This window comes from Anabas testudineus, chromosome 17 (genome assembly GCF_900324465.2).
Source record: "Anabas testudineus chromosome 17, fAnaTes1.2, whole genome shotgun sequence".
NCBI lineage: Eukaryota > Metazoa > Chordata > Actinopteri > Anabantiformes > Anabantidae > Anabas > Anabas testudineus.
In genome coordinates, this window is record NC_046626.1 from 2851726 (window position 1) to 2874424 (window position 22699).

Genomic DNA, 22699 nt, shown 5'->3' on the forward strand with positions numbered 1-22699 from the left:
ACTCAATGTAAAATTGCAAACACTTTGAATATTTCATTATCTACAGTACTTAAAAATATTCATAAAAGAAATCTCAGTGCTCAAGGGAGAACACTGAAATGTCTGTGATCTTCAGGCGTAGGGGCAGCACTGCATTAAAACAGGCAATAAACACAGTTCGCTAAGCCATTCAACAATGGCAAAGTGACTTACAAGTGTGGTACAGTGCAAGCAAAATATCTAAGCCAAGTAGAATAACTTAAAAAATAAATTACTCTGGGCAGAGCTGTTTCCGTTTCATGAGGTGTAAGTGCATATATATATTTTTATACATTTAAGTGCAGAGAAAGTTGTGAAAGAGCTCTGTTTTCAGTAGTTTTTTTGAATATTGTGAGTGAGGCTGTTTAGCCAGGGATTTTGAGGTGAACACAAGATGCCATTCACTAACAGGGTGCAGTGGACAGGTGGGATTGTAGACCTGGACAACGGAGTTCTGATAAGTAGGTTCTGTTGAGATGACCACTTTGTAGGCTAGGGTCAGGGCTTTGAAACTGAAGTGGGCAGCTACAGGAAGCCAGTGCAGACATATGCAGATTTGTGTCCTTTTTATGATGGCTGACCGTATTGGCTGATCAAAAATTAGACATGTTGCTGTATTTTCATCTGGAGGAATTTAATAATGCATGCTAGTAACCCTGTCAGTAATGCTTTGTAGTAGTCCAGACAATATATGACCAGAGCCTGCACAATAAGTTGTGTTGCATTGTCTAAAAGGGAATATCTGATCTTTCTGATGTTGAAAAGGGTAAATCTGCATGTCCTTGAGAGAGAGGAGATGTGGCCGGTAAAGCTCAGTTAATCATCAATAGTTAACCCAAGGCTGTAAAGACGAGAACTTCTGTTGAAAGGTTTAGCTGGAGATGCCTTTTTCTCATCCAAACCAATTGAAAATATTTTCTGCATCTTGAAACGCAAAATACGACAAAGACTGTTTAGCAGTTTAAATACAAATATCAATACAGCAGCAGCATTCCTCTGCCAAAACTCCAGCAGCTGGTCTCCTCAGTTAACAGTTAATATTTACAGACTGTCGTTAAAAAGGAAAGGGGAGGCTCCACCGTGGTCTCAGTTTAAATGTTTAATATGTTTTCAATGTTCTATTGTAAATAAAATGTAGGTTTTGAGATCTTGAAAAAATTCCATTCTGTTTTATCTAGATTTTACTCAACGTCCCAACTTCTTTGGAATTGGGGTGGTATTTCACCTATTTCATTTGTTTCCTGATTGGTGCTCCAGTTATTCTCTTGTAACCTTTTAACCTTTTCTCGTTAGTCTACATTTCTTATTTGCTTAGTCACCCAATGTCTACTTGCATTTCTGGCAATCTGTTTTTGGCCTCTACATATGAAATATTTCTCTCAGTATTTTCTTATAGATAAAAATAGCAATCAGAGGGAGGTTGGATTCTTGTAGTGATTAAATGTAGATTTGGGTGAAACTTAAGGCACTGAATGTATTAAGAAGTCTGGTTTGCTGGAGGTTTCTTCCTCTAAAGCATATGTGTCAAACTCACGGCCCGCGAGATCATTTCTATATTATTGTTATTAATGGCGATATGAAGCGCTGGTAACACAATAAACTACAGATCCCATAATGCAGCGCTTCAGCTGCCTTGCCGAACACATTCCGCGTTAATCAAATCTAGTTTATGATGCTGCTAGTTATTATGAAGCTGGTCCTCACAATGCCAAGTAATGTTGAACCATATCGTTAAAACGGTGTTCGCAAATACGCACTTTGCTCATAAACTGAGTTCTCACGGAGCTTTGGAGACTTTGACGAACAAGAAAAGAGTTTTTACCGTCGATGTGTAAACTGCACCTGTACAGATTCAGATGGAGCTGAATGAGCTGCAGTGTAATGACTGAAGGTAAAGTAGGACACCGCAGGACCCGCACAGTTTATTCACTCCATTCCCGCAGAAATGTCCCAGCTCCGTCCACATGAGGCTCGAACCTTGTTTATGTTTGGTAGCACAAATCTTAGTGAGAAGCTCTTCTCAGTGATGAAGACTAACAAAACAGAACACAGGAGTCGTCTCACTGGTGAGAACCTACAATCCATCCTTAGAATCTCCACAACACAGAACCTCACACCAAATATAGACTGAATGATTTGATTTGTTATTGCATGTTCACATTTTGAATTAGTATAATTTTGACAGGATATTTTTTTATGGAGAGCAAAATCTTTTGGGATATTTAAAATGTAAGTTTATTTTTTATATAAAATCACATAGGATTAAAGAAATTTTTGATGTTTGTTCTTTTAATGTTTACTTTATTTCTAACTTAATATATATAATGTCTAATTTAGAGAGGATATATTTCTGTAGAGAGCAAAATATAGGTTTTTTAAGGTTTATGTTAAAAAAAGTTAAGTTTTAAAAGTTTTAGTGTGTTCAATAAATGTTTATCCTGTTCGGCCCGCGACCTAAAATGTGTTTTGGATTTTGGCCCCCTGTGCAATTGAGTTTGACACCCCTGCTCTAAAGGGAGTTTAGAGCAGTGTCGCTTAGTGCTGCTCAGATGGGATTGTTGGGTTTTCTGTATAAATTATATTTTGTAAGATTTTGAACCTTACACTGTAAAGTGCCTTAAGATGACTTTTGTTGGGATTTGGCACTTTATAAATAAACTGAAGTAAGTATATGTACATAATTGAATTAAGTTGAATTGATGGTCTTTACCTTTACTTTCATAGAACCCCAATGCCCACCCTCGACCTGTGGCCTCAGACCTGGCAGGTTTTTGGGACATGCTTCAGCTATCAATCGAGAACATAAGCCTCAAATTTGATGAGCTTCACCAGCTCAGAGCCAACAACTGGAGACCCCTAGAACCCCCTGAGAGAAAGGTACACACACTTATATTAAATGTCCCATATGCCACTAGGCTGACTAGTCAACTGGGATTACTTAGTATTCTGAATGGAAGAGTAATGTGTGCTAGTTCTTTCTCTGCTGTACATCAAGGCATATTTGACTGGCATATTTAATCATCTTATGTATGTGTTAGCCAGGTAATTATATAGTAGGCACCACATAAGTTAATTAATAAAACAGTATGTGTAAAGTATGTGTTATAGATCTGAATTATTGAACTGGTGTGGAACAAGAGGAGCAGCTGGCAAAGTTAGAGCTGATTTTAACCACTTTATGTACTGATAAATGCTTCATCTATAACAGTGCATCAGCATTTACTAGCTTATTATGTTTTATAAGAACCTACATCTACAAGAGCTAGTTATTGTATTGTGATTTAGAAGTAAATGTAACATAAAAATGAAACACCCTCAAAGTACCTAAAATTGTAAGAATGTAAGACTTTGTAAGACTTCAGCACAAAAGTGTACTTTTGTAAAGTTACTTACCACCTTAGAGGAGTAATAGATATATCTACACACTCTGGCTCTGAAGATGCCAAATAGTACTAAATTGCATGTGAAATCTTAAAAAGTGTTTATTTCATTTGTGGCCATTTTGCAGGTGATCTAATAAGAAAAATTGCGTGATTGGGTGAGGGGATGTGGTGGGATGGGTAACTGGACATTGGCGATAGTTTTATTACAAATATATTTATACAAGTAGATTAACATTAGTTTTGGACATATTATTTAACTTCTCCTTTGCATCGTAACAGCAGCCTTCCATGCGCAAGCAGATTGCATCTGCCTTTAGAGGTTCCAGCGCAACTCCAGGAACTGCAAATTGCTTTTAGGATTGATAAATCACACTGCAAATCTGTTTGCATTTTCTCCTCTGTTTTTCACACATGCAAACAAAGATGTCCTTATTGGACTGCACCCTTAGTAGATCAGCTCATGCTGTTTGTGATATCAAGTTTGCACCTGATTTAGTATGTACAAGGCTTTAGTAAATGAGGGCATATGTTTTTTAGATGTTCTTAAAACACAAACATCTGTAAATGAAATGTCAATGGTAAAGAATATGTTGCAGCCAAAACTGAACGGATACTATACCTAGTAACCTGGTTTACCTGGTAAAGTAGATGTCGTTGAACAGCCTAAATGAACAAGATGTTACTGAATGAGAGACGTTCAAGAAAAGTAACCATAGCAACATGTGGCATATTCTTCCATGATGTCCTGAATCATAACAGTTGTCATTTTGCCAATAGTCTCATGGAGCCAGACGTTCTTTCACTTTGTAAACTTGGTGTACTGTTTTAATAATTTCCACAGTAAATAAAAGTAAAACTATCACCATCATATCCAGACATATAATACAACCTGTTTTTGGCTCTTTGAGACTATACGATGTCTCATACCATTCCATGCTTGGAAAATACTGCTGAATCTATATTATTACAGTTGCTTTAGAGCGTTTTTTGACCCCTTCTTTTTTGCATGTTAGTCCTTTATACAATGCCTATAAATCAATCATGGTTTCTACAAAGTAATGTCAATTAAATAAAAATATAGAAGGTGATATCGCCCTGAAATCACTCTTTCTGAATCGGTCCTTACCAGATGTGTGTGATGTTTGTTACCAGGGCTTGATATCAGAGAAGATTTGCAAGATGAATATGACTCTACATTAGTGACTGAACATTATGAAAAAAGCAGCAAAACTGATCATAAAATTAAATTATAAATTTTGTATAAAAGTGTATCAGTGGCTATACACTAGAACAATTATTACGCTAATTTGTATTTATCAATAATTAATTTATTATAAAATGAGTTTCACAAGGCCACAATTTAAAGTGGTTTTAATACCAGCTCCTCTGGCAACCTGTACATGCATCACATTTAGCCTTTCAGTGTTATCCAGGTTAGTCATGTCTGTGTCTGTGGTGATACAGATACGCCAATTTCTTTATTTTTGCTGTAGACTGACATCAAAAGATGAATATGAGACAAAAGATCAGCCTTTCAGCTTTTATGTCCAAGTGGATCCAATACAAGTGAGTTAGATGAAGATCAGAGCACATTTTATGACAAATTAATGCAGAAAACAATGAAATTCCAAAAGGTTCACAAAGTTTTTCTTGCCACTGTAGTTACGAGGTATAACCAACATGAAAACCAGAGAGCTATCTATGGCTGTAAAACAAGTAATTGCGAAGCTTAGACACAATGGAAAATCATTCAGAGCCATTGCACAAACATTAGACATAGACATAGCTAGTACAACCATTTGAAATGTCATGAAGAAGAAAGAAACTACTGGTGTACTAAGTAACATTTTGAGAGCTGTAAAGAAAGACCATCAAACAACTGTTGTTGACATCAGCAATAACCTCCAGAGGGCAGAAGTGAAGGTATCACAATTTACTGGTCGCAGGAGACTTCATGAACAAAAGTATAGAGGCAGAAACATTTTGGCTGCCAATTTAAAGAAAGATGCAACCAAACTAAAAGGGAAATCCTTCATCATGCTGCAAGATAATGACCCAAAACACACTGCCAAAACAACAAAGAAGTTCATCAGGGTCAAAAAGTGGAAGGTTTTAGACTGGATAAGTCTATATCCAGACTTAAACCCTATAGAGCTTGCATTTCTAAAGAGGAGACTGAAGAGTAACCACCCACACACAATGGGTCACAGGTTGGATGCAGTTGTTGAAAGGAAAGGATTTGCAACTAAATATTAAATCTTATTCATTTTAATCTATTCAGTCAATCTGTTTCAATACTTTTGCTCACATGAAAAATGGGTGGGTTCAAACAAAAGGTGCTATCTTCTAAGTTGTGTATTAGATCTAGATGTAAATACCTGGAAATAAAAGATGAAAATGTTGATCTTTCGGCTCATTATTTATCTTGGATGCCAAACCGAAATTTCTTCAGTCTACAGCAAAAATAAAGGAATTACCCTTACTGTTCCAATACTTTTGGACGGTGTATATCTTTAAATCTTTTTCAGGGGTCTTCTGCCTGGTCTGTTACTCTCTTTCAGCAGTATGTGTTGTCATTTAGCATCACTGAGGATATTGACTCTGCTGGCTTCCTCATGTGCTCTCATTCCTGTTTTTCTTTCTTGTGCTTCTTTGTGTTGACAGTGAAGACGCTTGCAAACAGCTATACATCAATCAGCATAACTGCAATGCCAACACCACCACAAGGCCTTGACACCACTGGGCCTCCGTAGATCTATTATGTCTGTCTTTCCATCCATCTATCCATGCTTCCTTCGGCCCATCCTTCCTTCCTTCTGCTGCCTGCAGCCGCTTCACCATTGGTTTTGTTTTGTGTGTGTAGCTGCCAATGCCATTATATGAACAGGAAAGATTGTGGCTAATTTTGTATCTTCACAAATACTGTACATATCACCATTGAGCACATTAGGCGATTGACACAACAGTTTCACACTAAATACAATATGCAAGACATACAGAAACTACATCTGGTAAACAACAAAAAAATGTCAAATTTACTGTCAAATTAAATCAAACATATGAATTATTTAAAAACTACAGATGGTCTACTCACATCGTTACTATATCTGGTGTAGTACAACTTAACTTTTTAACAGTTTTCCCATTACTACTGTCAGTTATGTCAACTTAATTTGTGATGTAGCAACAAATGCTAAATTGATCATAGGACATAAAAGACTTACTAGAAATACTACACAATTTGTTTGGTAGCTCTAAGAGAGAAGTAATAAATAATTACTCTAAACATATAAATAATTGCAATAAAATATTATAATAACAATATTTGCAATTGAATATATGTGCATTGTAGCATAGATGGTGAAACAAATGCACAACAAAAAAAAGGTGTATTAACAGTTCTGAGTTTCAAGTGTTTAGTGCATTAGCAGCAACTTGGGAGATGGAAAAGGGGGGCGTCTCTAATCCCTGACCAGAATAAAAAACAACAGGTTAGTCAGTTATTAACTTCTTTTGAACATAAAACAAAGAAGAAGAGTAGAATTTTTATTGTTAGTGTGTCTTCTAAACACACCAACCTGCTGCTTTAGATTATTTTCCCACCATACTTATAATTGTGAAAGCACAATTTTGTTGTGCACCTAAGGATAATTAGCAACATTTCAAGTGGTTTTGATAATCTGCCTAAACTGTTGCTTTGTCTGCAACCCTTTTGATCATTTGTTCATGCTTCTTCTCTTCAGATTTTAGAGGTTTAGAGAGTGTAATATTTTTATAACTCATATAAATGTTGGAGAAACTATAAAAATGGTGCCATTACCATGTATGTCCAGTTAATGACAAAATACAATAGATAAAACATACCATCCCACAAGATAACCAATTGCAATTTTCATATGATGATATTCACACAGAAATACACTCCTCTCCAAAAGTATTGGAAATGTGAGAACAGTTCCCTTATGTTTGCTGTAGACTAAAATATTTTGGGTCTGACGTCAAAAGATCGACATTTTAGCTTTAATTTCCGGGTGTTTATGCCTTGATCCCACCGTGGTGGTTACCATTGTCATCACTTCCTCCTGTCAGGACTTCCAGTTGGTTCCAGAGGTTGACAACAGTGGAAAGTTGCAGCTCATATGTAATAATATAAAACATTAAAACTGAAAGAAACATTTAAATCTGAGTTGTTTGACAACTAAAATCGAAAAGTGTCAACATGTTTTCCTTCCACGATTGACCACCTAATCTCCCAGAGGTTTCAGAAAGGCTTCCACATTCAGTACCGCTGCTACTGTGTGTCAGTGCTGGCAGGTCCAAATGACTGATCTGAAGTGGAGAAAGGAGGCTAATTATAATGTCACCTTCAACTCTTGACCAGCTCAGCAGGCTCAGTATCACCTGTCCAATGCTGTTCTAGCTGACCAACAAGAACTCAGGCAGAATGACACACTGTGGTTTTCTGGAGTTTGTGGCAGGCGAGGGAATTTGTTATCTGCCACACTGGATGTTGCAGAATCTCCTTCTGGGGGAACATGGCCTGGTCAAAGTGAAAAGTGTTAACCTCATGGTGATGTCACTGGTGATGTCATAGCTATCAACTACAATGAAAATATATAAAATATAGAAACCAAGCCAGATAAAGCAATATCCATTATTGAGTGTGATATGAATGTGGATTTTCATACTCCTCTGGGTTACAAAGAGCCTGATCGGTGACCTCAGCACCAGGAAGAACCAACAGAGAATCAACAGAGGAAGAAAATAGATTAAAGTCAATAGGACTTAATATTTAGTTGCAAATATTTTGCTTGCAATAACTACACTAATCCTGTGACCCACTGGCATCCCAAAACTTTTGTATTTTTCTTCTGTGATGCTTTCCCAGGCTTTCACAGCAGCTTCTTTCAGTTGTTGTTTTGGGTGGTTACTCCCTTCAGTGTCCTCTTTAGCATGTAGAATGCATGCTCTATAGGGCTTAAGTCTGGAGATTGACTTGACCAGTCTAAAACTTTCCACTTCTTGCTCCAGATGAACTCCTTTGTTGTTTTGGCATTATCTTGCTGCATGATGAAGGATATCCCAGTCAGTTTGGTTGCATCTTTCTTTAAATTGCAGTCAAGATTTTTCTGTAGACTCTCAAGTTCATTTTGCTGCTGTCATCATGTGTTACATCCACTGAAGACTATTGAGCCTGTCCCAGAAACAGCCATACAAGCCCAACATTTCACACATTACCTTCACTGTGTTTCACAGATGAGCTTGTATATTTGTAATTATAAACACATCCCTTCTTTCTCCAAACTAATGCTTCTCCACCAGTTCAGTAAAGGTTCATCTTTGTCTTATTACTCCATAAAATTGTAAATGGTCTGCACTTATATAGCGCTTTTCTACCTAGCTGGGACTCAAAGCGCTTTACACTGCGTCTCATTTACCCATTCACACACACAAACACACACATTCACACACCGATGGCAGAGCTGCTATGTAGCTGACCTGACTCACCGGGGGCAACTAGAGGTTCAGTATCTTGCCCAAGGACATTTTGGAATTTGACGTGGCAGCCGGGAATCGAACCACCAATCCTGTGATTGGCAGTCCACTGCTCTACCTATTAGTTTTTAATAAATTCTAGCCTGGCCTTTCTGTTATTCTTGCTAATGAATGGTTTGCATCTTCTGATGTAGCCTCTGTAGTTTTGTTCATGATTTCTTCTGCGATACCTTCACTTATGCCCTCAGATGAAGTTGAGGTTGTTGCTGTTGTTGTTTTAGGGTCCTGCTTTATAGCTTTCAGTGTTCCTGTTGTCAACTGCTGTTGTCTTACTAATCTACCCGTTACTTAGTCTGCCAGTGGTTTCTTTCTTCTTCATGACAATTCAAATGGTTGTACTGGCTTGGGTGTTCTCTCAGCTTTACACTTGCTCTGGGTTTCATGTTGGTTACATCTCTTAACTATAAATGCAGTCTGAACAGGCGAAAACCAAAATCTGAAACTGAGTGCAAATGTTCAGTGCTATTTATTGTTTGAATAATCAATAAAATAGGACACACAACATAACTCACCTGTCAGTCCCATTTTCCAATACTTTTAGACACATGAAAAATGGGTGGGGTCAAACAAAAGGTGCTATCTGATCTGATCCAGATGTAAACGCCTGGAAATAAAAGCTCAAATGTTGATCTTTTGTCTCACATTCATCTTTTCAAATATTTTCAGTCTACAGCAAAAAAAAAGTAACTTTTAGAGGGGTTCGTATGTCTTTTTCCTGAAATTGTTGCCATCCTCCCTACCATGCTCTCCCACTAGGAGAGACGGCTCCCCCCTCCAGTGCCAAAAAAGCCACCCAAGGGCCCACACCACCATCCCCCTCTGGTCAGAGACCGCTCACTTGAGAGCTCAGAAAAGCAGCGGCAGGAAGCCAGGAAGCGCCTGATGGCCGCCAAGAGAGCTGCATCTGTTCGACAAAACTCAGCCACAGAGAGTGCCGATAGCATTGAGATCTACATCCCAGAGGCCCAAACAAGGCTATGAGGACACTAACAGGGACATATGCAGAACTGGAACCACAAGCAAGGAAAGTACTTTCAGTACAGCATGAGCACACATTGTTTCTGCATCAATGCATTAATGTGCTTATCTTGCTTGTTGTTTAAGTTTCTAAAGACGTCAGTGCAGTTAAGTGCACCCTTCTGCTGTTTGAGCACAGCAGCCACAGCTTACAGGGACCTACACAGGGTTGACATGTATGACACACACACACACACACACACACACACCATGCACATCGTAAACAAAAAAATGTATCATTGTCCACACCAAGGTCAGAGACTGTATTGTGAATATATTATTCAGATAATATTGTGCTTTGAACTTATACAAGACACATTCAATATTTCATATTTCATTAGTTTTCCCCAAATAAGTTATTCAGTTCAGAAGAACTTGTTGTTCAGGTTAGTTAATTTTACCTCATGGTCAGATACTGAAACCTGACACTGTGTACAGCTCGACAGACTAAACTGATATTAAGGATCATCTTTGATGAGCATGCTAATAGGGTAACATGCATTTTATTTAATTTCTAAGTTATTTGCATTTTTAACAATCATGTACGGCGTTAGATCACCGCAAAACTAGAGCGCATAAAGAAAAAAAAAACACTGCAGGTTTTAACATGTTGCATGCATAAATATCACGTGAGCACAGAATATGGAGTTGCATATAGGTTTATCATATTATTGTGCTCAAATTGTCTTCTTCCCCTCTCAAATGTCTTTTTCCCTCTCTATTTAATTGTTTTACTTGCGCACCAAGTCGATTACACTCAGCTGTTCTCTGTGCTCGACTGAGAGTTTTGTACTCGTGGTTTTACCAAGAGTTGTGTTTGACAGGGGGGTGGGGGGCTTGTGACAGCCAATTGTATTGGCTGCGGGTTTTGTGGGGGGGGTCTGCCTGAACACTTGAAGCTTCTCTCTTCGCTCTTGGACCAACACAACCTGTGTGACAATAGGAAATAACACAGCATTCATTCTTTACATGAATACTATAGAAGATGACATGTTTGCTGGTTTACTGTTACATTTGCATGTTGCCTGTTGTTCTGTTTCCTCTCCTATCTTTCCACTCAGCTCAACCAGTCGAAGCAGATGGCCGCTCACTCTGAGCCAAAGTTTCTTCCGTTAAAGGGAGTTTTTCCTCTCCACTGTCTCCTAGTGCTTGCTCAAGTGGGGTTGTTGGTTTTTCTATATAACTCAGTAATATTTTGTAAGGTCTTAAACCTTTAAACACTGTAAAGATCCTTGAGATGACATCTGTTGTAATTTGATGCTATACAAATAAAATTCAATTGAATTCTTAAAACAACGGGTGTTTCCTACTAGCTGTGCTGCTAAACTAGCTAATACTTTAATTTTAGGTCAATCTAAATCACAGTAATTGCCGAATGTTGTAGATGGGCTACATGCTAATCTTGTCTAGGCTATACTACTAGTGGCTAACATTAGTTTCAAGTGATTAAGTTTGTGTTTGTGTGTGCGCCGGACAGATAATAAACAGTTTATAACATTAAAAAATTAACGTTTTATGTTACACTGTGACACCTGGTGTCTGTACATAGTAGCAAAACTAAATTAAGGAGATTAAACATGTTTGGCTAACTTTTATATATAGTTGTCAAATACAGTTCAGTGAGGGAAAGAGTGCAGGCCTAGCAAATGAGCATCTCATCTCTAAAATGCAGACTGAAATGCACAGTTTGAAGTTTGGACCTTGTTGGCTGTGTGAAGATGATCTCTTTTGAACTGAAAGGGGTGGCCTCTGGAGATTTTCATTTGTAGCTGCCTTGTTCATGAAAATGAAATAAAATGAAATGGTAAGTAACTGCCTGCTTGCCTGTCAGATGGTTGCAATAGCATGTTTCTTTACCGCTAAGCCAAAGTCATTTGTTTACTTCTCAGAACTTGATTTGAATCAAACTTTTTTGCTGTGAAAGATATGACTACAATCTGAACGTCACAGAACTCCTGTAGTTCATTGGTAATCTCACACAAAACACTTTTTGATCTAATAAAGCTTCACAGTACAAATTGGCCATTTAAACAATGAACTGCATATAGAGACTTTGTCTCTACATACATACAGTATATCTATTTGAAAATTATTGATATTGTTCAAGATGAGCTTGTGGTTCATTCTTACAGTATATGTTTCTAGAAGTGAATTATGATCAATATTAAAAATATAGTTCATGTTTGCATTAATGGAATAAATACATTTATTTTGCTTAATCTGTGTTTGTTTCATTATCCATTATAATTATACTGCTTAAAAAATAATAATAAGTCTTTATAAGTAAATATAAAATTATAGCTAATGTATCTACAAACAAACAAGATACGTGTCTCTAGTCAAATATTGTCATTTTTTAAATTAAATTCACCTTATCACAGTCTCCTAATTTTACCTCTCAGTAAAGAGTAATTTAACCAAAATATAATTTAAAAAATTACAACTGAATGTAGCTTCCAAAACACTGAACACTGATCTAACACTGAACAATTACCACAACAACTACTGAAGAAAATGTATAAAGCAATATAAAATGAAAATACTTAAACACAGGTATGTCGTAAATTTATCCAAATGCTTTCCAGCTCTGACAAACAATCACCCAGCTGAAAACCTACCTCATTTTTGACAATGCTCTCCACCACAACTGTGAAAACACCACAGGGAATATCTTAATCAAAAATCTGATCACAACCACTAAGCTTGTGGCGGAACATCATTACAAAAAGGGACTAGAATTTGATTTGCCTTTTGTCACTAATGTGTAGATTTTAGCCAATGACATGGACATCATGGGACCAGATGTCTCAAGTGAAGGCAGCCATATTAATAAAGGAATTAACAAAGATGCTTTTTTTTTTAGATCTAATATATAAAACAGGAAAATCATACAACATATGTCACATGTATGACTGAATCATGATGAAATGTTGTTCTAATATACTTGGGAGGGAATAATGTGCATCCTACACAACTTGGTAATAAGGGCATATAATGAGTTTGCTGTGAGATGAGGTGGTCTCTGGTGGTACATGCATCTGGAAAGCGTAGTTCACATTCCGGTTTTAGCCTACGCTTACCTTACCTTTACCTTGCACGTTGCCTGTTGTTGTACCTCACTTGTAAGTTCCCTTGGATAAAAGTGTCTGCCAAATGACTAAATCTATGATTTAGCTGTCTTTCTTGAAGTTTTTCTGGCTATCAGTACCTCCTTTTTGACATCCTTCGCCCCTCTTCTCATACCGATCTGACAAGTCGGAGTGGCATGCTCATCATCCAAGCCTTGTACACACTGGAGTTTCACCTGCTGTAAGACAGGAAATGCTTAATTTTAGCTAGAGGACAAATAATGTCTGTTGGGCAATCTTATACAAGCAGAGTAATGTGTTTGTAGATGTCTGCAAACATTTAAAAGGTAATAATATAAAGATTAATGTGGCAGCCCATTCACTGACAAAAAATCTGTATGACCTGATCTTTTACAGCATCCTACAATTAATTGGCTACTTGATTTAATTTATTTAAACGTTTAAAATAAAAGATAATGCTCTTAAGCTGTGTTTGGTGAGACTACATTACTTATGAAGTCACAATAAATATAGTTGATTTAGATGACTGATATGGACAATGCAGTGCTGATCTTCAAAGAGCATGACCACCAGAATTAAAAAAAATATTATATATATATAGAACAAGGATACAAGAATATCTAATAAAATTACTAATAATTACTAATAAGTTTAATAAATATTCATTTGAATAAATACATAATAGTCCTGACATTAAGAAGTGGGTGCAGTTAAAGGCAAACAGAGTCAAAAGAAATCACTTATTATTATACATTTATGCTCCTCTGAGGACTGATGATGTTATTCACTGCTCATGTTTTTATTCACTGATGATGTTATTGACTGCTGAGCAGGTAGCCTCCACCTGGCAGGGTGAGGGACTGATTGGAGTATGGACGGGCTGTTGTCACACACAGTCACCAGAACCTAGTCAGTTTTGAAATGTATTGAAAATGAGGCTAAATTATTATTTCTGCATACAGTCAGTTTTCTCTTTAGCTTGTTTAAGGCAATTACTGAACAAGGTGGATGCAGAACGGCAGGCTGACGTTACCGTTATTCTCATTATGCATGTTTAACAAGTTACTCACTTTTATCGCGTGTACCTGTAACTATATTTTCACATCTGGTTATCTCTTAGCTCTATTATCTTAACACAGAGCTCTGTACTATTTGTAGCTCTCTCCAAGACAACACAGACACAGGTCGGTTCTTTGAAACGAGCGTTTATTGCTTTTCTTTCTTCAATTCTTTAGTCACGCCGTGAGAACTGTTTTTGTGAACAGTACGCAGTACATTAGTAATTTACACAGCACCTAGCATGTACATAAACAAAAAATAGAGGCACTTTAAACACATTAAATAAATACCTTGTTGGCTTGTCATGAAAAGAGGTCCATAAATCTTTGAGTCTCTGACTATCCGACTTTGGCTTCAGACGTAGACAACTTGAACTTTGAATACAATATACCAGAGCCTTAAAGGAGCCTTCTGCTCACCTGCAGTCCATCAACACGCTCTTCCTAAGCTTGCTTCAGCTAAAAATCTAGATTCTCGCTAGACACACCACTTTACATCTTAATCTCCCTTAACCATGTCAGAGCATGAGTTAATGGTACATTACATTACAGAATATTGCATATTGTGATATTTACATTTTAATATAAACTCCATGTTCATGTAACCACTTAAAACAAAGGCAAACAATCTGCACCATAAATGTATAACATATAAGGAATATTAATTGATAATGTTCCTGCGTCTATGTGTGAATGGTGTAGCCTTATGTATGTGACTTAGTTGGACTCAAGTAATGTGACTATCTTGAATGAATAAGCCTCTCAAGGTAAACTGATCTAGTGAGGTTTTCCTTTATCAAATGTAGCGTCACTGACTAGTAGTTTCACTTTTCGGTCAGTCTGAACTGGGTTAAGCTTCTACAACCCTGGCAAGCTTCCACTCGGTTCTTGATGCACTTTTGTATTTTGCATTTTGTAGAATGACAATGTCATCTACTTGTGAGTTCCGTGATGTCTTTTGCCATCTCTGTGGTATTTAGAGATTTAACAGGTATTCCTACTTCCATCTTTGCCAGAATTCATCGTCTAAAAACTGCACTCTTTTCCATTTTTTTGTGCAGGTAGAGATCTTCTTTGCAGAACTGTCCAGGAGGTGGCAGAATAACTGATGATTTAGTGGTTAGTATATGGTTAGGAGTAAGGGGTTCTGGGTCAGTAGGGTCATGAACACTTAGTGGTGTACTGTTAATTATGGCCTTTGTTTCATAAAGAAATGTCCTCAGAGTTGTGGTGTCAAGTCTACTAGATGACTTGTCGAGAATAGCTGTCAGGATGCTTCGGATTGTTTGTATCTGGCATTCCCAGACTCCTCCCAAATGACTGGCTGATGGAACATTCGTAGCAAATTCACAACTAACTGCTTGCTGACAATCTTGATCCATTCCTTTTAGCAACTCAGACAGCTCCTTTCTAACACCAAAAAAATTTGTTTCGGTGTCACATCTTAATTGGTGCACAGGTCCTCTGATTGCTATGAATGCTCTGAGTGCATTCATGAATGCATCTGTTGTCAAGTCACCGAGTGTTTCTATATGCATCACTCTGGAGCACAAGCAAGTAAATAACAATCCTTATTGTTTTAATTCTTTTCTTCCTTCCTTCACAATGAAGGGGCCACAATAAGTAAAAAGAGGGGAAGTCTCAGTTCTCTCTTCAGGCAAGTCTGCCATTTTCTGAACCTCTGTTGTTCTTCTGTATCTCCTACATTTTACACATTTGTCTCTTTCTTGGTGGTGTATTCACTCATGATGATGTTTGATGAGAGGGCTGAGACATGAGATTTCTCTGGAAATATTGCAGGGTGTTTTACATCATAGTGTAAGCCTGACTGAGATAGCCATCCTCCCACCCTGAGTATGTTGTTTTGGTCCAGAAAGGCATTCAACTTGTTTAGCCTGTCCAGGCTTCCTTCTCTCTGGGCCTCAGTATTATCTATGTCTACAGCAAAGGCTTCTTCCTGCACCCGCTTTATAACGAAGATTTCCGCTTCTCTTTGTTCTTCAAGCTTAGTCAATTCATTTGTTTCAGACTGAGATCCCTTGAAGTCCCTGATAAATGTTTTGAGCTTGGCAAAAGCTCTCACTAACCTAGACCAGTCAGAGAATTTAGCAAAGGAGTTTACTATTGGATTCAGTTGTCTTGCCTTGACTGCATGCAAATGTGCTTTCCGAAGCTCAGGATCGGTCGCTTTTACTTCTCCCACCAGTTTATCTCCAAGAGGAAGATTAGGTTTGTCTGTCTTGAAAGGAAGTGGGAGTTCATAGTGGCCATCTTCTTTCTGCCTTATGCCTGCCTTCACTTTAGGCAAGAACAGAAGGTCTTCCTGGGTTATCATCTGTAGCATGATCTGTGAAGTCTGACTCAAGAGTTGTAATTAGTTCTGATTGATGTATCTCTTTGACTTCAGTTCTGAACACAAAGAGTACTTCTTTCTTTAGCTAGGCGGATGCCTGCACCACTCATATTGTTATGATTCTGTGGCTAGTTCCTATTGCATCACTATCATCTTTAGCTGAGTATGAGCCACCAACAATACTCCAGCCAAGTGCATATGGTGATATTCTTCGCCAGACAGGATCTCCCTTGGGAAAAGGGCTTTTTGACAGTTATAGCCAATGAGAAGGCCTACTTCACAGTCCAGCTGTGGTGGAACCTTTTCTGCCAATTGTTGCAGATGAGGACATTTTTGAGCTGTTTCAGAAGTTGGGATGTGTAACCTGTTGGCTGGGACGAACTCTCATGTGAAAACAGGTGGCAATTCAATTCAATTCAATTTTATTTGTAGAGCGCTTTTTACAGTTGACATTGTCACAAAGCAGCTTTACACAACCAAAGAACAGTACATGAACAGTGAATGTGTATGAATCATAATAATCAGATTGTCCCTGTGAATGGAATGGAATTCTTTTGTTTGAGTTGTATCCTCTCACCTGTAGATCCTTCAGTTTCTGACATTGTATGACTGTTGACCTGGTAGACATTGTGGATAGCTGCAAACAGACATTCTCTTTGTTTGTGTTGAGGTCTTGAGCCACTTAATCTAGGATAAAGGTTGTATCTCTCTGTCTCTAACAGAGCATATACAAGGACTTTATTTTGTGGCTGTTTAGTGGATGACACCCAGACTGGTAAGATAGGGGATGTCTGTGTGCTTAGGATATCTTGTATGACTGTTAGTATTCGCTATTACAACCCTTTCTGTTGTGCCTAACTTGTCCTTTGAAGTGTCAAATTCTTTTTGGGGTATTGGCCTTTGACGTTTGATCTTGTCATCATGCAGAAAAGTCAGATATCCTTTCTTACACGTGCTTGTTATCACACCTTCTTGAGTGATGACCAGTCCTTAGACATCCAAAGCAAAGTTTATCTGTGTGCACAAACTTAACATGATCTTGAACAGGTTTTTCAGCAAACTCTCTTTACTTATTGAGGATGTGTCCTGTCCCTTTACAGAAGAAACATGATGGAACACTGCTCTGTGTTGTGCTGTAGGTTTGGTTCAGGGGTTTGTACCCCACGTAACTCTTCATAGATGACCTTTACATCATCAACTAGCATGCTTTATCTTCTTAATAAGCTCCTTCCACTTATTCGTAGTTTTTCTACTTCTTTTGCAGATTCAGTGATTTCAGATTTCAGCTTCAGCTGGTAGTTTGTAAGTTTTACAGTAGGTCTCAGTGCTTGTGTTAGGAGATTCACACCACCTTACTTAATGGTTGTGGTAGAGCGCTTCTTGGATTTGGTCTGAAAATGTATTCTTTCAATAGTCTATTCACCGTTATTTGCAACCACTACAGCCGACATTGCATTATGGGCTCTACTGATCTGATCGGATGCGTCGGATCCTGCCCCGCTTCCGCCACAATCCTGTCATCTCTCCTACCCGTGTTCTCATAGCTCTCCATAACAACACAGACAATTCCTTAGTCATGCCATGAGAACTCTTTTTGTGAACAGTACACAGTGCATTAGGAATTTACACAGCATGTACACAAATGAAAAATAGAGGCACCTCGTTGACCGCTTGTCATGAAAAGAGGTCCATAAATCTTTGAGTCTCTATGTAGACAGATTCAGCTTTGAGTAGAATATAGGAGAGTCTCGAAGGAGCCATGTGCTCTCCTGCAGTCCATGAGCGCGCTCCTCCTTAGCTTGCTTCCGCTAAAAATCTAGAGTCTCGCGAGACACACCACTTTACATCTTAATGGTTCCAAATCATGAGTGCCGTATGTTGTATATTCATATTGTCATTTTGTCAGAATGGCAATGTCATTAAAATAATCAGTACACAATTAAACATTTGGCAGTATGTAGCTGTTATATTAAGAAGATACAAACAGGCCGTCATCTCCCAATCTCCATTACTTAAAGGGGAAACACTCGCTAGGTTATATGGGGGAATTGACTTTAAAAACTAAAGAAAACTTTTTGTCAAACACATTTTCAGGTTTTACTTTGATAGTTTGGATTTTGTTACTATGTACAGACTCATAGTCCCATTAATATTTAACATTATTAACAACCTATCTGTTTAGAGATAAGAGATAAGAAGAAGCATACCTACTGTGAAACATAACTAATGAGCTAATGGTAGCCACAGTTAGCATCACTGGCACACAATAGATAGCCCCTTCTAGATGTGTAATGGTCAGCAGTAAGGACGGTTTAACAACCGATTTGTACAAAATTAGCTAGTTTAGCAGCACAGCTGCTATGAAACATATGTTTTGTATCATGCACACTAAACATGTAATCTTCCATAGTCTTTGTGTCTTCAACAGATCGCGGTGGTATTTCCTATGGTCACACAGTTCGTGTTGGTCCTCAAAGAGAAGCTTCCTGTGTCCCCATAAAGCCATTAGCCAATAGAATTGGCTGCCACAAGCCCCCACCCCCCTGCTAAACACACCTTTATATTTAACTGTCAGGGCAAAACTGTCAGTCGAGCACAGAGAATAGCTGAACGTAATCCACTTGGTGTGTGAGAAAAACTGTTAAATAGAGATAATAAGAATAATAATAAGAATAAAAGACATTTGAAAGGGGAAAAAGACTATTTGAGCACAATATTAATATAAACGTATATGCAACTCTGTATTGTTTACCACATTGACGCTTGAGTGGGATATTTATGCATGCAACATGCTAAAACCTGCAGTGTTATTTTTTTCAACTTGTGTTTTTGCATGTTCTAGTTGTGGCATTGATCTAATGCTAGAATGATGCGCTAAAACCAACAATAAACACTGACTTATGAGTAATGACCATCAGCCTCCAACCTGGATTAACTTGCCATAGGCCTCTGTTGCCAAAAAAACACCCCCCCACACTGGATGAAACTGGAACATATTTTAAAAAGATGTTGCCCTAAATGCTCTGAGTTGCCATATTTCCGCCAGAGATTTTTTGCACAACATATAACTCTAATTCCAACCCAAGTCTTACATCAGACTTTCACTACAAAGTAATAGCAATTGTCATGTCCCACAATGAAGAAGAGTGTCTAGCTGATGTGTTTTTGATTGTTTTTGGACAACAGAGGCCTACGGCACAGACAAACAGGCTGAGGAGAGGTAATTCATTGGTGTTTTTTGTTTCTGCCTGTGTGTAAGGAATGTTTGAAAAAGATGATTTATTTGGAAAATGGCTGATATTATCTTTTAACAACAGGTTAAAGAGGATGGATTTGCTCCCTCCTATGGGCAGCAACTTAATCTCTGACCTGCATTCTTCACACATTTACTTCTTAATATGAACAAACAAACTTGGCTGTCCAAAGGTGTGCACACAGAAGACACAGTGTTGTTAGTGAAAGGTCAGGGAGGTGGTGGGATGCAGCCAGGAATAACACCTTGCCTCTTAGTGTAGACAGAGCACTTCAGCTTTAGACATGGTTGGATGACATGTCTTAAAAGGTAGTCTGTTTGAAGCATACTTAACCCCCTTAGGGTTAAAAGACATTTTGTATATCAATCAGTCATTTGGTCACATCATACAGGACTTTGTTTGACTTTGGTAGACAATGTAGAATGTAGATGATGAAAAACCCTACACAAACAGTAGTAAACACAGCCATCTGCTTGAAACATGCATTCTGGTTTAGACTTACATACTAAACACATTAGTACTCACAGGTCATTCTGTCGGGTCTTGGGACTGTGTAATATCTCTCTCTGACAATGTCATTATCACTGTTTCTCTCATTTTCTTTGCCCTCTAGACACCACATCACCACCATTCTTTTTTGTTGTAATCATATCTACCAACTTTACAGCTACATTGTTGGGTCACATGGTGTCCACAGGGCATTGCACACGAGAGCCAGACTTTTTTTTTCCTAAAACAAGTCAGAATGCAACCAGGAAATTTAAAATATATGTTAAGATGTTCATGCACAGAATTTTCTTTTAACCCTCTTTGTGTAACCTGGAAGGTGTCAGAGACACAGTGTTATGGGGAAAGGTTACTATGAATAATAATGTTGAGAAATTGATTCATTTGATCACCACTTGCTTTTTGGTTTGCTCCTTAAATCCCTTCTCTTGGAGTTGGGGGCAGTTTATATTTTACAGGGTACATTTACACTTAAGCAATATCTAGTGGAATAGTGACATTTATGAAACAGACACATTTAACACAAGACAAGTAGAATATGCAGTGTGGTGTTAATGTGTTTTTGGAGTTGTGCAATGATGAAACAGAATTTACATTATCAAAGCTCAAAATTTTCAGTTAGACTGACATCAGATGATTGCAGACACAAAGGGCTACAGTAAACCAGTGACTGCCAAAAAAGAGATTCTAGACTCTTTTAGCTAATTCACAGATTGCATAAACACGATAAGATAGTTTGTTTAAGTACTGAATAGCAGTGAGCTGTACAGACATAATTAATCTACACTGCAGCTTTGAAATCTGACAGAAAGTATTTTCTACGCAATATGAAGTTGTCTTAGATGACCTGATATAATTATATATACATTTTCTATATGGCTGTAATAGCTTTCGCTTCAGAAGGCAGTTTTGATTGGAATATGATTGGAGAGATATCCAAACTCACATTAAAGATTGGTTAATTGGCATTCTTTTGCATTGGGTCGATTAACAGTGTCAGGTTCACAATTGATTAAGATGGCAAACTCACTGTCTCACTGACTAAAATGTAGGACATGTAAAATTTTTGACTATAAGTGCATCAATGCTCATGATAATCCCCTTTTGCTGAAGTGATGGAGAACCTATGTTTGATCTTTTGCCATTACTGCTTTCTTTCTACTACTTTAGACTATAATTATAAAGGAATAATTGTGGAGGGGAACTGTCCTATTTTCTTCTACTTTCCGAGAGTAACTCTAATATACATGCTGTTTTGGAAATGGCTGCTTAGCTAAATCCACTCCATTCACTTCAGGTACAGTGCATCCAAAAGGTATTTACAGCACTTAACTTTCTCCACATTTTATGTACAGCCTTATTCCAAAATGAATTAAATTCATTATTTTTCTCAGAATTCTACAAACAATACACCATAATAAAGTTTGTTTGAAATGTTTACAAATTTGTTAAAACAAAAAAATGAAAAACAAAATAAAATCACATATGTCATACATAAGTATTGTGTCCACAGCCTTTGCTCAAAAGCACCTTTAGCACCAGTTATATCCTCAAGTATTTTTGAGTATGATGCTACAAGGTTGGCGCACCAAATTTTGGGCAGTTTTTCCTATTCTACTTTGCAGTACCTCTCATGCTCAATCGGGCTGGATGGGAAGCATCAGTGCACAGCCATTTTCCAACCTCTTCAGAGATGTTCAATCAGGTTCAAGTCTGGGCTCCGGCAGGGCCACTCATGGACATATTACCATACTTGTCCAGTAGCTACTCTTTTGTTATTTTGGCTTGTGTGCTTAGAGTGGTCCTGTTGAAGGATGAACTGTTGGCCCAGTCTGAGGTCCAGAGAGCTCTGGAACAGATTTTCATCAAGAATGTCTCTGTACATTCATCTTTCCCACCTTCCTAACTAGTCTCCCAGTTCCTGCTGCTGCAGAACATCCCCACAGCATGCTGCACACAACCATGCTCCACTGTAGAAATAGTATTGGCCAGGTGTTGAGCACTGCCTAGTTGCAGACATGACACTTGGCATTTAGAGTTCAATTTTTGTTTCACCAGACAAGAGAATTTTGTTTCTCAGGCTATGATAAAGCTCCTTCAGTTGCCTTTTGGCAGGTGTATGTCTTTCCAAATCATGTCCAGTCAACTGAATTTCTCACAGGTGGACTCCAAACAAGTTGTAGAAACATTTCAAGAATGATCAGTTGAAACAGAATGCACCAGAGCTTAATTCTGAGTGTCAGGACAAAGACTGTGAATACTTATGTACAAATTTGCTAAGGTGTTTGTAGAATTTTGAGGAAAATAATAACTTTAATCCATATTAGAATAAGGTTGTAACATTACAAAATGTGGAAAAAGTTAAGAGCTGTAAATACTTTCTAGATGCATTGTATATACATATGTATTCTCCAGAGATGACAAGTTCATATTTAGAATTGAGCTGAGAACAACTTTTAAATTG

General features: G+C 37.8%; 1 protein-coding gene and 1 pseudogene across 1 annotated transcript in view; both read left to right on the top strand.

Moving 5' to 3' along the window:
• dlgap1a (discs, large (Drosophila) homolog-associated protein 1a) overlaps positions 1-10228 on the top strand; it is a 109071-nt gene extending 98843 nt beyond the window's left edge. The window contains exons 14-15 of the mRNA XM_026373572.1: positions 2743-2895; positions 9714-10228. Coding sequence (XP_026229357.1) covers positions 2743-2895; positions 9714-9938 — 378 coding nt within the window. The 3' untranslated portion in view covers positions 9939-10228. The remainder of the gene's footprint in view (positions 1-2742; positions 2896-9713) is intronic.
• Positions 7621-8174, top strand: LOC113171602 (annotated as a pseudogene).
• Positions 10229-22699: the final 12471 nt, after the last annotated feature.